At 41.1% G+C, this 14981-nt stretch overlaps 2 protein-coding genes across 5 annotated transcripts in view; one reads left to right on the forward strand and one right to left on the reverse strand.

Moving 5' to 3' along the window:
* The window catches only part of slkb (STE20-like kinase b), a 34763-nt gene extending 32410 nt beyond the window's left edge, over positions 1-2353 (reverse strand). Inside the window, exon 1 of the mRNA XM_028595497.1 lies at positions 1237-2353. Within this exon, the coding sequence (XP_028451298.1) occupies positions 1237-1386 (150 nt within the window). The 5' untranslated portion in view covers positions 1387-2353. The remainder of the gene's footprint in view (positions 1-1236) is intronic.
* Positions 2042-14367, forward strand: stn1 (STN1 subunit of CST complex). Of its 4 annotated transcripts, none has more exons than XM_028595538.1 (10): positions 2042-2133; positions 2685-2811; positions 4054-4149; positions 4491-4568; positions 5778-5951; positions 8896-9007; positions 10910-11060; positions 12399-12521; positions 12630-12702; positions 14095-14367. In XM_028595538.1, the coding sequence occupies exons 2-10, from the start codon at positions 2694-2696 to the stop codon at positions 14250-14252; spliced, it is 1083 nt and encodes a 360-aa protein (XP_028451339.1). In that variant the 5' UTR covers positions 2042-2133; positions 2685-2693; the 3' UTR covers positions 14253-14367. The 4 variants fall into 4 exon arrangements, with proteins under 4 accessions (XP_028451339.1, XP_028451320.1, XP_028451311.1 ...); XM_028595519.1 differs by lacking the exon at positions 2042-2133 and adding an exon at positions 2330-2490; XM_028595529.1 differs by lacking the exon at positions 2042-2133 and adding an exon at positions 2561-2584.
* Positions 14368-14981: the final 614 nt, after the last annotated feature.

Here is a 14981-nt window from a genome sequence, read left to right on the forward strand (position 1 = left end):
GATGACCTGCCAGTATTCCGCGGTCAGCCATATACGCCATTTAAAAAAAAAACGTAACCACCCCCGTAATCTACTCCTCTGTACTAAAGCAGACAGCTTGTATTTCACTATGAATCAATAGTGTGTGGACTATCCCAGTGATGCATCAGTGCAGTGGGGCATTACAACTAGTATGGCCCAAAGCCCAGACATACATAAGACTGCAATTTAGTATTTGTAGACTAAATCTCCTTCAGCGTGACTCTGGCATGTCACTGCCAGTAGGACCAACATAAACTGCTTCCATGGAATTCCAATGATAAAATGATCTGTTTTGGTCCTTTTGTCCTTTCTTGAACAGTAGGTCCAGTCAATTGAGCCTTGCTGTTGGAATGCTGGGAAATTGGCAACCTGTGACTAAATCATTGTGCAAGAAGATTAGGCTTAATATAAGTATGATACGAAGTAACACCAAGTCCAACTATTTCAAAGTGTCCAAAAATAGCATTTGGCAACAAAGAGCAAAACAGAACATGTAAGCTGAATTCATTAGCCACAGACTTCCTGGTAGAGCCCTCCTGTGTGATAACATTTACTGTCACTCATGTAAATTAAGATTTTGGCTCCAGTTATGCATTAGGGTCAACCCAAACAATGGTACTATTAAAATGGTGACATTGGGTCAGCTTTCCGAAAAAGTAAAGGGGGGTGAGGGGTGGGGGAATTATTTGGCTGGCTTGTTGGAGCTTCTAAAGATCAAGCTAAAGAACAGATAGGATTATAAACATTATTCACCAGCATCATAAAAGTGCTCCTGTTTGGAAAATGTCACATTTCTGACTGCTCTAGCCATTATTTATACCTGTATTATGTTATACGACAAAGATGATGTTGACTTTGGTGCCATCAAGTCAGTTTCCAGCAATGAATGGATATGATGACATATGTAAGCAAACTTCATAGGTAGAGGGATAGGAGTGTGAAGAGGGACCTCAGCAGTCCTATTTGGCATCTCTGCCACAGTGCTGGTGTATTAGTTGGAAGATGGTGGGTGGGTCAAAGCAATACAAGACTGAGGGGACACTGCTGGTGCCTGATACCTTTGTGTCAAGCAAAGAGGACTGCTGGGTACGGAGATGTTTACTGGACTTTCTGAAGTTTTGGTCCATTTTATGAAAACACAAGTCTGCCACAATATAGCAAAAAGGGAAAAGGCCACTGTCTACAAAGAGCATTTCTGAAGGAGGCATTTCCTACCTTGAACACTTTGCCAAAGGCTCCATCTCCCAATTCACCGATTATGTCCCATACTTCCTCTGGATTTTCATCTCTGCGCACGTGTTCATACTGTTTCTTCTTCTTCTCAGATCCCAGTTTAAATATTTTACGGAAATTAAAAAAGGACATGCTGAAACCCTAGTCATTCAATTCGCGAGTTGACAAAGGAATTCAACTTGAAAACGCCAAAGTAGTGTTGGTTTCCTTGAACAGTTCACTTCAGCATAAGTCTTTGAAATAATATGTGTCTCATTAGTTATTAATAACCGCTCGGTCAGCACAGAGTGTAATAGTGTAACGTAGCTTTCATAATAGTTAGTATCAAAACCTAGCCTAGCCTTTGACACTGCTTTGGCCAGTCCAGAGAATAGCTCTTTCTCTTTGGGTCATTGTAAACCCCGAAATAAATAGCTAACGGTTGACGTAGACTTGTCCTAGCATTGAATATCCGCCTAAACAATACTTTATTTTAATGCAAAATAGTAAGTGAAGCTCGTCGTTGTTCCAACTCCTGACGACCCACTGGCCCGACAACCCTGTGCGGTTCTTTCTCAACCAAAAGAAAACAAATGAAGATAAGGCGTCCTCCCAAATAGTTGTATTCCACAGAATAATTCATTAGTTTCCTCGAGGCTAAACGGGTATAGTTGGTCCGCACATTAACATTATCTTAAACGGTACAAGAAGACAGTAATCTTTCCCTTGGTGTGAAACGGGTTTAGTAATCTAGCGGATTTAGTGTCTATGCGCGTTCCCGAGTGCGCGCAGCTGCGGTTCTTTCTCTTCGTGCTCCTCGTGTTTGACAGTAACTGTTGGCGGGGTAATTTCAGTCTTCTGCTGCCCTCGTCTGTGTGGGAGACCAAACACAAATGGACGGTGCGAGGGATGTTTAAACCATTTACCATGATACTGTATCAACCACTCTGCTGTGTGCAACGTATTGGTTCTATCTAGCCAATGTTCCTGCGTCAATCTGCTACCGTCACCTCAACAAACACCATAGATATATACACGAACAAACACTACAGTCAAGTTTCTTTGTGCCCCCCCTGAAACTACATGTCCCATACACCATTGCGAAACACGAACGCGCTGTACAGAAGCAAAGTCCTTTTAAATAGTCTCTGACAGAAGTTAAGGACAGTAAAATAATACAACGCTTTTAAACATAGACATTTTTTCATGTTATACTGCAACTGTGACCTTTCTGACACGTACATATAATGTGCCACCGTAAGTAAATAATAAATAAAGTTACGTTTTTAACATGCGTTAATAAAGCGTCACGTGACCAATACTTGGGTTCTTCTCAAGTAGCTACTCCACGGTAGCTAACGTTAGCTAGCTCAACACATACATTTACTCTCTAGACCGTTTCGGGGGGAAATAGGTTAATAATCTGCTTTTGCTTTCATGATGAAATGCAGGCAGCTACGATGGATCCAGCGGAAGAGACCCCATCGATGTTGTGGGGGCTGGACCCGATCTTTTCTGCCTTCGCCAGGCTGTATGTCCGAGACATCCTGCAGATGACAGAGTCCACACAGGTGCCAGGTAATAACACCCATAGAAACACAAGTTGTTTCATTTACTGACTGTGTTCTTGGTCTTTACATTTGAACCTTCACAAACAACATTACAGGTCTGAATGTTTGTGCCCAACAACTAACTGAACGTAAAGAATAATATCCCTAATCTATAACCTAGCAACTTATAAATGAATGCATGTCAGCCAGTTTAGCTAATTACTTTGTATGTTCATAGCCAAGTGTATCATCATGTTTTAGGTGTTACATCCGGCATGTCGATACCTTATATGTTTACTATTTTTGTTTGAGTTTCTTTACCATTTTACATCAGTATCCTCACAGTGGGACTTATCACGTGTCACTTGTTATTAGGTTTAACTCATTGACTGAATAGAGGTTTACCTTGGCCCTTGAAGATCGGTAATAATTACCCGTTTTTTTATACAGTGATTGATGCCTAATGTTGACAATAATATAATAGTTGATGCCAGGGCTGGGCAATATATCAATATAAATCGATATCATGATATGAGACTAGATATCGTCTTAGATTTTGAATATTGTAATATATGTCATAAGTAGGGCTGCACGATATTAGGAAAATATGTAATTGCGATTATTTTGACTGATATTGCGATTGCGATATGATTCATGATATTGGAGGGAATGATCATTAATGTATCATTATTCTCATTTTCATTGAAATATATATATATAAAAAATAATTGAAGTGTGATTTATTTTTTGCCAGGATCTGTGCCAAACAGATTTTTTTCTTAGTCTCTAGGATAGGATTTGTAGGCCGGGACGTCTCTACAGCACTACAATATTTCATTCAGAATGGTTTGACACATATTTTGCCTTAAACAAATATTGCGCCCCCCTGCGATTTGGATATTACACTAGTCCATATTGCAATTTTGATAAAATTGCGATTAATTGTGCAGCCCCAGTCGTAAGGGTTGTCTGTTCCCGCTTTTACAGGCTGCATTACAGTAAAGTGATGTCATTTTCTGAACTTTCCAGACCCTTCTCGCAGTTATTATTTGCCTTTACCCACTTAGTCATTGTATCCATATTACTGATGATTATTTATCACAAATCTCATTGTGTACATATTTTGTGAAAGCAACAGTTGTCAACCCTACAATATCGTCGCAATATCCATATCGAGGTATTTGCTCCAAAATACTGCTATATTTGATTTTCTCCATATCGTCCAGCCATAGTTGATGCTTTATTATTTTTATCCACCCATGTCTCACAGGTATTTACTTCTACAACTCCCATCCGATCTATAAAGTTGATGTACTTGGGACAGTAGTATACAAGAGAGAAAGAGACGACTTCTTCTGTTATGGAGGTAGTCTTGCTGTGGCCCTGTGTGTAACAAAACATATTTTGTTTGCTGATATTTCAGTACATTCACTACACTAGCAAATACAGTATGTGTGTAGGTACCTTATGTATCAGTTATGTATTGATATCAATAATACATAAAATACTATTAGCAATGGTCTTGTGAATGCTGGGAGTCATTTTGGGACCCATACAGAAGAGTGATATTCTTGCATGTTATGGATAGAACATTGAGAAAGTCTCCATCTTTGACAATGCCTTGGTTTATGTTTATACATTTCACAAACCGACACACACTCCTCTCAAGCAAAAACAGATTTTGAGTATCTTTGGTTCTGTTCACAGTGGACGACGGTACTGGCGTAATAAACTGCCTATGCTGGAAAAATGACCTGTTGAAAGAGGAGGCCAATCCTACTAAATGTGAGTTTGCATTTGTGTGAATCTCAGTTTTAGTGTGGTGGAATTTTCAGGAACACCATGTCATTGGTAAAATGAGACAAGGGGGAAATTTGGGTAACATCAGGTCACAGGTCAGGGGCCGAGAAGATGTATTTGGCCATACTCCATCACTAAACCTGTCCTGTGTTCAAGTATAAATTTATGCATGTCTCTAAAGATTAAGGGAGGCTAGCCAGCTGCATGATAAGGGAATGTTGTGATCTGGGGCCGTCTCCTTTGAATGTTGAGGGAAACTGGCTAGGGGACTCCACACACAGCACCCAGAGAGGGATAGAATGAACTTGCAAAACAACAAGATTTAGGTGAAAGAAAGTCGTGTTATAGCACTAGTCATATCTTTATGTAACCCAAACTTGACGTCAGGCCAGTAATTGTTTCATCGTCAATTTCTTTTTTACATAATTGCGGTTTCTTAGTTTAACCCCAATTCTTGCTAACATTAGCTAAGGTCTTAAGGCGTATAGTCTATATCCTTCGCGTTCCACTTCCGGGATTGCTCCGGTGCTGCAGGAAATTCCGCCGGTTGCATGTATTTTCCGTTTCCTTCCGCTTTCTTCATGTTGAAATTTTAAATTCGGTGGCTTTATGAGGACTATGGTTAACTGCTCCTCAGATCTCTGCAGGGTAAATTGAAACAGCTAGCTAGACTATCTGTCCAATCTGAGTTTTCTCTCGCACGACTATTTTGCAGCGGCTCTGTGCGGAGTTTAGCACCGCCCATGACGATTCTGATTGGTTTAAATCAATGCCATTAAACCAGAGCACGTTTTCCTCCCATCACCGAATGCTATGTGGAGTAGCTGGACTCTCCTTCAGAGGGCTTTGGAGGAGGGTCTGGCAAAGCGAGACTATAAGGCGTATGACTGGTAATTCTTTTTAGATGCGCCAAATTGTAATAATAAGTGATTAGTGGTCGGACTATAGCACTTGACCCTATACACAAAGAGGGGATATAGTTTGAAAAATATCTGTTCCTAACACATTGGAAATGCTAGAGCAGATAACAAAAAAAATAAGACTACAATCATTAGATCTGACAAAAGTCTTTCAGCTACATTGAAAGCTTACAGTAGGTGGTATCCAAAACGGCTCGGGTGCTTCACTTAAACCTTATACTTGCAGGGAAAACCCTGCATTGTGTAATATCCTATATTATTTTATCATCTCCAGCAGGGGGAAAACACAGCGACGGGGCTAAGGGAGGCTTCAACCCAGCCACTGAACTGGAGAAGCTGAGACAGGCCCAGCAGAGCCGCTGCCATCTGGACATCGGAGAGCTGCTCCGAGTCAGAGGGCCGGTGAAGACGTCGAGGCAGCAGAGAGAAATCATGGCCTCCACTTACTGTGAGTGCTAGGGCTGTCCTCGACTAAAGAAATTCTTAGTCGACTAACACTTATACAATTTTGTCGACTAATCGATTAGTTGATTTAATTGACAGAGCTGTGCGCTTTGAGAGGTGGTTAAGACTAGAAAAGCACAATATAAATGTAGTTAATTAACCATCTGTAAAACTGAGTTTCTCCATAATTAATCCTGCAAAAGCACCACTTTAAATCTTGTGTTTACCATAAATGTGCTCAGAAGTTTCTTGGAAATAAGTAATTAAGCATGAATAAGCATAAAAAATGACTAATCGACTAAGAGGTGGCAGCCCTAGTGAGTGCAGAGCGCTGTCCTCTGCAGGCCACAGTGGCAGTTTGATATTGAAATTCACCGTCCACTTTTACTCATTTACTAGTCTAGATAAATGAAAATTAATTTCCAGGATAATTGCCTGACATCACGCTGGATGTCCCTCTCCTTCTGCTGTCTGTCCCTCTCCTTCTGCTGTCTGTCCCTCTCCTTATGCTGTCTGTGAGTTGCCATTCTCAAAATCCGTTCCCTTCAGGAAACGACAACAAACTTTGAGCTAGCAGTCTACACGCTGAAAATGGCAAGTTTTAAAGAAAAATTGGGATGTTGCAACAAGGCAGGCCTGCTTGGTTCTTTCAGGGAATGATTGTAAAGATTTACAAACAATATGTTTACGGCATTTCCTCTCTAACTGGGACGTTTTGGGAGCGATTGGTGGGATTGCTGTAGACGAAGTATACATGGAGATACACTGGTAAGAGCAAATGACGTTTAACCATCATGTATCCAGCTAATTTAAATAGCTCACGTTACTGTATTGTGTCAGCTTCATTTAATATTCTATGTGGCGTTTTTTCTTTTGCGGGGTGCAAATGTTCCACCAAAACAAGTTCCTTCCTGAGACTATTTTGCAGAGCCACCGTCGCTGCATCCGGAGCTTAGCGCCGTCCAGACGATGGTGATTGGTTTAAAGAAATGCAAACAACTCAGAGTGTTTTTTTTTTCTCCTGTCCCAGAATGTACTGTATGTGTGTCGAGCCAGACCTTGCTCCCCAGCGCTGTGGAGATAGGTCTGGCAGTGCAAGTCTACTAATTTAGCTACCAGCTACAGTGGGGGAAATAAGTATTTGACCCCTTGCTGATTTTGCAGGTTTGCCCACTTACAAAGAATGCAAAAATCTACAATTTTAATCATATGTACATTCTAACAGTGAAAGACAGAATCCCAAAGAAAATTACAGAAAATCACATCATATGAATTTATTAAAATTGATAACCATCTGATGAGGAAAAACAAGTATTTGACCCCCTGGACGAACAGCAAGTATTCTGGCTCCTACAAGCCAGTTAGTCTTTCTTTAAGACACAGCCCCAATCCGAACCAATTATCTACATCAAATACACCTGCCTCACCTCGTTACCTGTATAAAAGACACCTGTCAACACCCAAACAACCAGCATCCAACATCTCCACCATGGGCAAGACCAAAGAGCTTTCTACGGACATCAGGGACAAGATTGTTGATCTGCACAAGGCTGGGATGGGCTACAAGAGAATCGGAAAGCAACTTGGAGAGAAAAGATCAACTGTCGGTGCAGTTATCAGGAAATGGAAGAAGCACCACACCACCGCCAACCTCCCTCGGTCTGGGCATCCACACAAGATCTTGCCTCGTGGGGTGTCCCTGATCATGCGAACGGTGAGGAATCATCCCAAAACCACAAGGGGGGGAACTGATGAATCAACTGAAGGCAGCTGGGACCACAGTTACAAAAGAAACGGTTGGTAACACACTACGCCCGTCATGGATTGAAATCCTGCAGCGCACGCAAGGTCCCCCTGCTCAAGAAGAAACATGTACAGACCCGCATGAAGTTCGCCATTCACCACCTGGACGACTCAGAAGAGGCCTGGAAGAAGGTGATGTGGTCAGATGAGACCAAAATAGAACTTTTTGGCCTCAACTCAACTCGTCGTGTTTGGAGGGCAAAGAACACCGAGTACAACCCAAAGAACACCATCCCCACCGTCAAGCATGGTGGTGGCAACATCATGCTTTGGGGTGCTTTTCAGCCAAGGGGACGGGACAACTCCATCGTATTGAGGGGAGGATGGACGGGGCCGTGTATTGTGGAATTCTGGACCGACATCTCCTTCCCTCAGTGAGAGAGCTGAAGATGGGTCGAGGATGGGTGTTTCAGCACGACAACGACCCTAAGCACACCGCCAAAGCAACAAAAGAGTGGCAGAAGAAGAAGCACATCAAGGTTCTGGAGTGGCCTAGCCAGTCTCCAGACCTGAACCGATTGAAGATCTTTGGAGGGAGCTTAAAATTGAGTTGCCAGGCGACAACCTCGGAACCTGAATGATTTGGAGGCTGTCTGCAGGGAGGAGTGGGCCAACATCCCTGCCGAAATGTGCACAAACCTTGTCACCAACTATAAAAACCGTTTGACATCTGTGCTGGCCAATAATGGCTTTTCTACAAAATATTAACATGCTGTTTGTCCAGGGGGTCAAATACTTGTTTTTCCTCATCAGATGGTTATCAATTTTAATAAATTCATATGATGTGATTTTCTGGAATTTTCTTTGGGATTCTGTCTTTCACTGTTAGAATGTACATATGATTAAAATTGTAGATTTTTGCATTCTTTGTAAGTGGGCAAACCTGCAAAATCAGCAAGGGGTCAAATACTTATTTCCCCCACTTGTAGATTAGAATAAGACAACCAATGTCCAATAATACCAACATTCTTCATCCTGGCACTGCAGTCTCATTTTATGATGGCCCTACATGTGTCTGTCTTTCTCACACACACACACACATAACACCACCACACACAGCTCATTCTTTTTTATTTGAGAGTACACGCCATCCATACGCCCTGCCCGTTCATCATGTGTGTATCTGTGTCCGTGTGTGTTCCCAGATAAAGTGAACGACCCAGTGATGGCGGTCCAGATAGCGTGGATGATGGAGGTTCCTCAGCTCTACAGACAGTGCTATGACAAACCCCCCCAGCTGCAGCCTACTGCAACGGGGTAAAAACATCCATCGCTTATCGTACCATTGCAGTAGATTACAACAATTGTACATTTTAAACAAATTCCCAGAAAATTGGAAAAAGAAAATGCTTTATAATGCATTTCTGTCCACTGAATATTAGCAGTTGGTGGGGTCTTTAAAAAGTCTATAATTTCAAAATCAAAATTTGAAGCCTTAAAAAGTCTTAAATTGGCTGAAGAATTGTGTTCCAGGTCTTAAATCTGTTTAAACCAGTCTAAATTATCTCATTCAAATGCTCCCGCAGCGTTTTACAATGTATTTTTTTATTCCGTGGTGTTGTAGTTCTTTCTTTCTCTACTCCAAATATAATTTGCTGCATTATGACTACAAATGAGACCAGATGCAACGTATATTGCAGCTGAGTGCAAGTCTCTTTTGCAACGGATTTTATTTTTCAGTTATGGGGAAGTGCAAGTTTAGTGATGTTTTTGGACTCTGACATTTGACATGGTTTTTGATGTCTTGATATAGGTCTTGAAATTAATTTATAATGGTCTTAAAAAGGTCTTAAAAAGTCTTAAATTTGACTTGGTGAAACCTGCAGAAACCCTGAAGTTGGAATTGGTTCTCGATGCCCGATCTTAACTATGACATAACATAATTAAATGAGAATCATAAAAGCTGGACGGTGGAAAACTATGTAGAAAACATGATGGAAAAATGGCATTTCTGTTTGTTTCATGTATTCATTGGAGGAAAGTTACAGTCTCCTCCTGGCTCCACACAGATGTGATGTCTTTGGCCCGCCGCTGCCAAATTATTTCCGCTGTTGATTCAGAATGTCACGAAGTCACAATTGCACGACTCTGTCGTCTGCTCCGCTGAACTCAAACGAACGTTGTCCGCTATCTCTCCACTTGGACAGGACAGGACATCAATCACTCGCAAAGTCATGACAACCAAATACAACAACAGCGCAACAGCTCTACTACTCAGGCAGAGTGACAAAGAAGGACAAATGATAAGTTAGGACCAGACATTCATCATAACAAAAAACGCCAAGTACAATAAATGGTACAAGTAAATTTGATTTAAAATACATAGTCACAGAAGTCTCAACACAGCTTACCGAAAAAAGCATCAATCCAAATGCTATAATATACACATAATAAACAGTTTGAAGTGACATATTGGAAACTTGCAGCACACACTGGCTGGCTGATCATGTACAGTATGTATACAGATGTTGTGCACACCAGATGTACATACCTTTATAGCTTCCTAGCTACATCCATGAAAAACAGCAAGAGAAAAATGGCAGCACACAGATGAGATGAGATCGATGCAGCGGTGCAGTTAGTTGTAAGACAATTTACAGAAATAACAACTCTCGAATCAACATTTCAGAACAGATGCGTCACTTGCTACTGTTTCGGGCAAAACAAAAATACTTGCCTTTCCCAACAAGAAACCCAACTAACAAACACTGTCAGGTTGAATGAATGAATGAAGGGGGAAGAAATGGCAATTCATACAGTCTGATTATCAGGCTAGCAATGACGCATCAAGAAGCAGAGACTTTTTGTGGGCTTACATCAAGTGTTGCCCCGTTTGTTTGCACTGCAAGATGTAGTGAAACATAGCAGGTAGTAGCAATTAAAAAGTATTAAATATCACAAGATACATTGCAGTAAAGTACACATCTTTACATGGAACTAAAATGAAAGCAGGCTTTAATTTTCACATACATAGACAGGAAGAAAACCACAACTAAACAATCGAATGCATCCTAAGTTATTTATGAAATTAGAAAGTAATAGTAACAAGCTGTCACAGTGGAACCTGACTCAATGATTGTCTATTTATCTCTAAACATACAGTATATTTAAGAATTAGTGTAAATTATATTAAGATCATATTGTTTGTCTGTTGTTCAGTGACTCAGGCATCAGTTCCCTCAGCAAGGCGACGAATACCATCAAGGATTTCTTTAAGCAGCAGTCGGTGAGCAGGTTCAGACCCTATGATGTCCAGGACCTCCTGCAGCCTCTCATCTCTAGCCAGCCTCAAACCGCATCAGCAAACCAGGTATGCCCCAATAATGATACCAACCATTTCTTTTTGAAGATGTGTGTGGTGGTGGGATGAAATGAAAAGTAAAACACCAAGACTGTACTTGAAATGTCCTTCTCAGATGAGAATGAAGAATTTCTACACTTTGGTTTTCCTTATTACCTCAAAAATTGACAAGATTTCATCACACTGAGATGTTTCCGCGTAGCAGTGCAATTAGGTTTGGGTACCTTTACATGTTGTAACAATGGCCCCGGTTCCTAAACGACCGGTATCTACCTGACCAAATGATTTTGGTGACATTCTTTCGCTTCCACTTAAATGCTTGCTCTGCCCTCTGAGGCTCCGAAATGGACAATACAGGCAACAGAAGCATTGCGACACGTGACGCTAGTTAACAATACACTTAGCAGCAGGTAGCGTTAGCCTACCGTTAGCTAGTAGTTGGCTTAAATACGGTTAAAATGTGTGGCAGTATTTTACTGGAAAGGATTCCAACACCGGGACTTCCAACAGTCCGCAGCTAAAGACACAGAGGAGAATAGCTGCACCATGGCCGTTGCCGGAATCTGAGATATCACAGAAACAATACAGACGGGACTTAAAGGACAATTCCGCCGCAAAATGAACCTAGGGGTTAATAACATGTATACCGAGTCAAACGTTCTCTGGAAAATGTCTTCATGCTAATCGAATGCGTCTCTAGCTTTAAACAAGCTACCGCAAACCGGTGGTTAGCTGCTAACGCTAGCTATCGGGGCAGATGGTGAATCGCTATTTTATACCAATAACAAGACTCAAAATAGCACCACACTTCCACGGTAGCTTGTTTAAAGCTAGAGACGCATTTGATTAGCATGAAAACATGTCCCACTGAACTTTCGACTCGGTACACATATGTTATTAATCCCTAGGTTCATTTTGCGCCGGAATTGTCCTTTAATGGTGCATCCAACGTAATTTTAAAGTACCCTTCTGTCATCTCGTTGTTTAACAGCAATTGGCTGGGGAAGTAAGTTATTGGTATTACATTTTAAATGTATCGGTTCAGGCACCGTTTAGGCACCAGCACCGTTTTATAAGTATCGTTTAGCACCGGTATCAGAAAAAAGATTTCCAACCCTAATTTGATAAAAGAAAATTATCTAAAACTGAAACAGAAGGCAACTAAAACTGTAATAGATGCCACACTTGTGTCCTTCTCTGCTTCTGTTTAATGCGTTATCCCATCTCCACATGCTAATATCCATATATTGACTGTAAAAAAGACAAACATTGTTAAAGCTTGTGCCATATCAAATATACCTTTATTTCAGCTCTGTTGTGTTCTCATGCTTCTCTGTTGCTGTGAAGGAGCCTGTGGCGGGTCCATCTGCGTGCCAGCAGCTCCGCCAGCTCCTGAAGGAGGCGCTGCAAATTTTACAGGACGAGGGTATTGTGTACCGCAAAGTCAAATCCCAGGACGAAGTCTATCACGTAAGAAACAGCAGAGATATCCTAAAGAAATTCTTCCCACTTCAGTAGTTTTATTATTGTGAGGATTCATTATGCACAAGTCTGTTTGATGCTTATGTCCCTCACCAGGTGACTGCACATGACACAGATCTACGCATAGCTGTCAAAGACATTATCAGGGAGGACTCAAAGAGAGAGAAGTGTAGGTAACTCTTAATTATTAATTAATGAAACACCCTTTGGATTAATGTTGACCTACTGTAGTTTTAGTTTGACTCAAGGACAATCTACTTTGTGGCAATATGTTGGGTATAGCAGTCATTACTCCCGCATTGCCAGCCTTATCTCCACAGCGCTGAGTAAGGTCTGGCTACACCACAGATACATTCCTGGATAGGAGAAAATAACGCTCTGGGTTGTTTGCATTTCTTAAAACCAATCACAATCGTCTTAGGCAGGCGCTAAGCTCCGGATGTAGCAACAGTGGCTCCGCAAAGTACTCTCGGGAAGGAACTTGTTTTGGACGCAGCAAAAGAAAACGCCACATAAAAAATAAATGAAGTTAACTGTTCACATAATACAGCAACATTAGCTTCATAAATTAGCTGGATACATGGCTAAACGTCAACGTCTTACCAGTGTATCACTGTGTGTACTTCGTCCGCAGCAATCCCACCAATCGGTGGTCAAAACGTCCCAGTTTAGAGAGTAGATGCCGCAAACATATTCTTTTTAAATCTTTACAATCATTCCTCCAAAGAACCAAGCAGGCCTGCCTTGTTGCACGATCCAGATGTTCATCAAAACTTGACATTTTCAGCGTTTAGCTTGCTAGCTCGAAGTTTGTTGTTGTTTCCCGAAGTGAAGGGAGTTTGAGAACGACAACACGCAGAGAGCCGACATCCTTGTCAGAATGTACTTCCGTTGATCAAGACTAAGCAGTAATTATCATTCAGTTAAAGAAATCAAGAATTAAACGTTTTTTTTTTTTTTTAAATCTGCTTGTCAAATATCAAATTAGTACTTTATGTCACTTGCTAATCTCTTTAAATAGGGGCTTCATTTAGATGCCTTTTTGTGATACTGCTTGTAAAAAGTGATTTTATGCAATGAAATTGCGGGAACTTGCAAAAATTGCAGTTCGATGAAAAAGAGAAAAAAAAGTGATTTCCCCCAACACCCTGCTTTTTGATGATGTTCACATCGTGGGATTACGTCAGTTACTTAAAATGGCTGCTCTTGTGTGAAGTAAACTTTTTTTGCAACAAAAATGCGAGGATTATGAAATCATGCAAGCCCCGCATAATTTGCGCGGAAATCGGCAATTTATGCGGCGAAAGTGCGGCGTATTTGAAAAAATGCGGCCCTTGCATAAATATGCAGACTTTGGCTGATTATGCATTAAATTATGCGATCGCATAATCGCGTTTTTCTGGAGGGACTGAAATCCAATAAAAATGCTTAATAACTGTTAAACATAACTCCATAAATCCCTGTTTTGTAGTGTTGCTCTACAGTCTCCATATAACCTCGGTTCTCCTGGCAACATTGCGTATACCTGTGTGTTGACAGTTGCTTCCTCCTGTGCCTCTAGATGCAGAGAAGGGTTGCCACATCCTGCACATCCTGTCTGCAGTGAGGCAGCGCTACAGCCTCAACGTGAACAAAGCGGCACTGGAGCTCATCCTCAAATCACTGGAGTGCAACAGTGACATCGTCAGCACCAGCGACAGCCATTACACTGTGTTTTAACTTGAGCCCAGTGGAGTCGGGAACCCAGTATTACTGTGCATATACTCTGTGTAGTATGGCTTATTGCTCCTAAATGTGAGCGTCCCATATGTTTAAGTAAAATCATGCCATTTGATTTCCTTCGTTCATCATGACTAATACTGCCATAAGTGTGGCATTTGCCAATATCAGTTGAACTGCATATTTGTTGGTTTTTTAAGATAATTTTTTATGGGAAAGACAAGCTCAGACATGAAAGGGGAGAGAGAGGGGGAAGACATGCAGGACACCGTCACAGGTCGGACTCGAACCCTGGACCTTCTGCGTCAAGGACTTAACCTCAATATGTGTGTGCCTGCTCTACCAACAGAGCTCACCGGCCACATATTTGTTGTTTTATTTTAAGTGAGTGTTCTAAGGTTAAACATTAAGTTAAAGATAAATGTGTGCCTTATATAATTAAGAAAATGGACATCAGGGAAGTTTTCAAGGTCACTGTGCACTGTTGTAAATATTTATGATAGTAGAAATGTTAAAATGAATAGGAAATAAATAACATACCAGGCAACAAAGACAAGGCTCATGCATGACTGGATTAACTTTCTAGGGAGCCCTGGGGCAAAAATGAGCTCCTGGGTCCCCATTCATTCTTACCTTATATCCAATTTGTATCTTTTCTTTAATAAAAAACAAACGTGATGATATGTTTTTCTCAAGACAGAACAGCAACATATTTAACAGAAAATATTT

This window comes from Perca flavescens, chromosome 2 (assembly GCF_004354835.1).
Source record: "Perca flavescens isolate YP-PL-M2 chromosome 2, PFLA_1.0, whole genome shotgun sequence".
Classification (NCBI taxonomy): domain Eukaryota; kingdom Metazoa; phylum Chordata; class Actinopteri; order Perciformes; family Percidae; genus Perca; species Perca flavescens.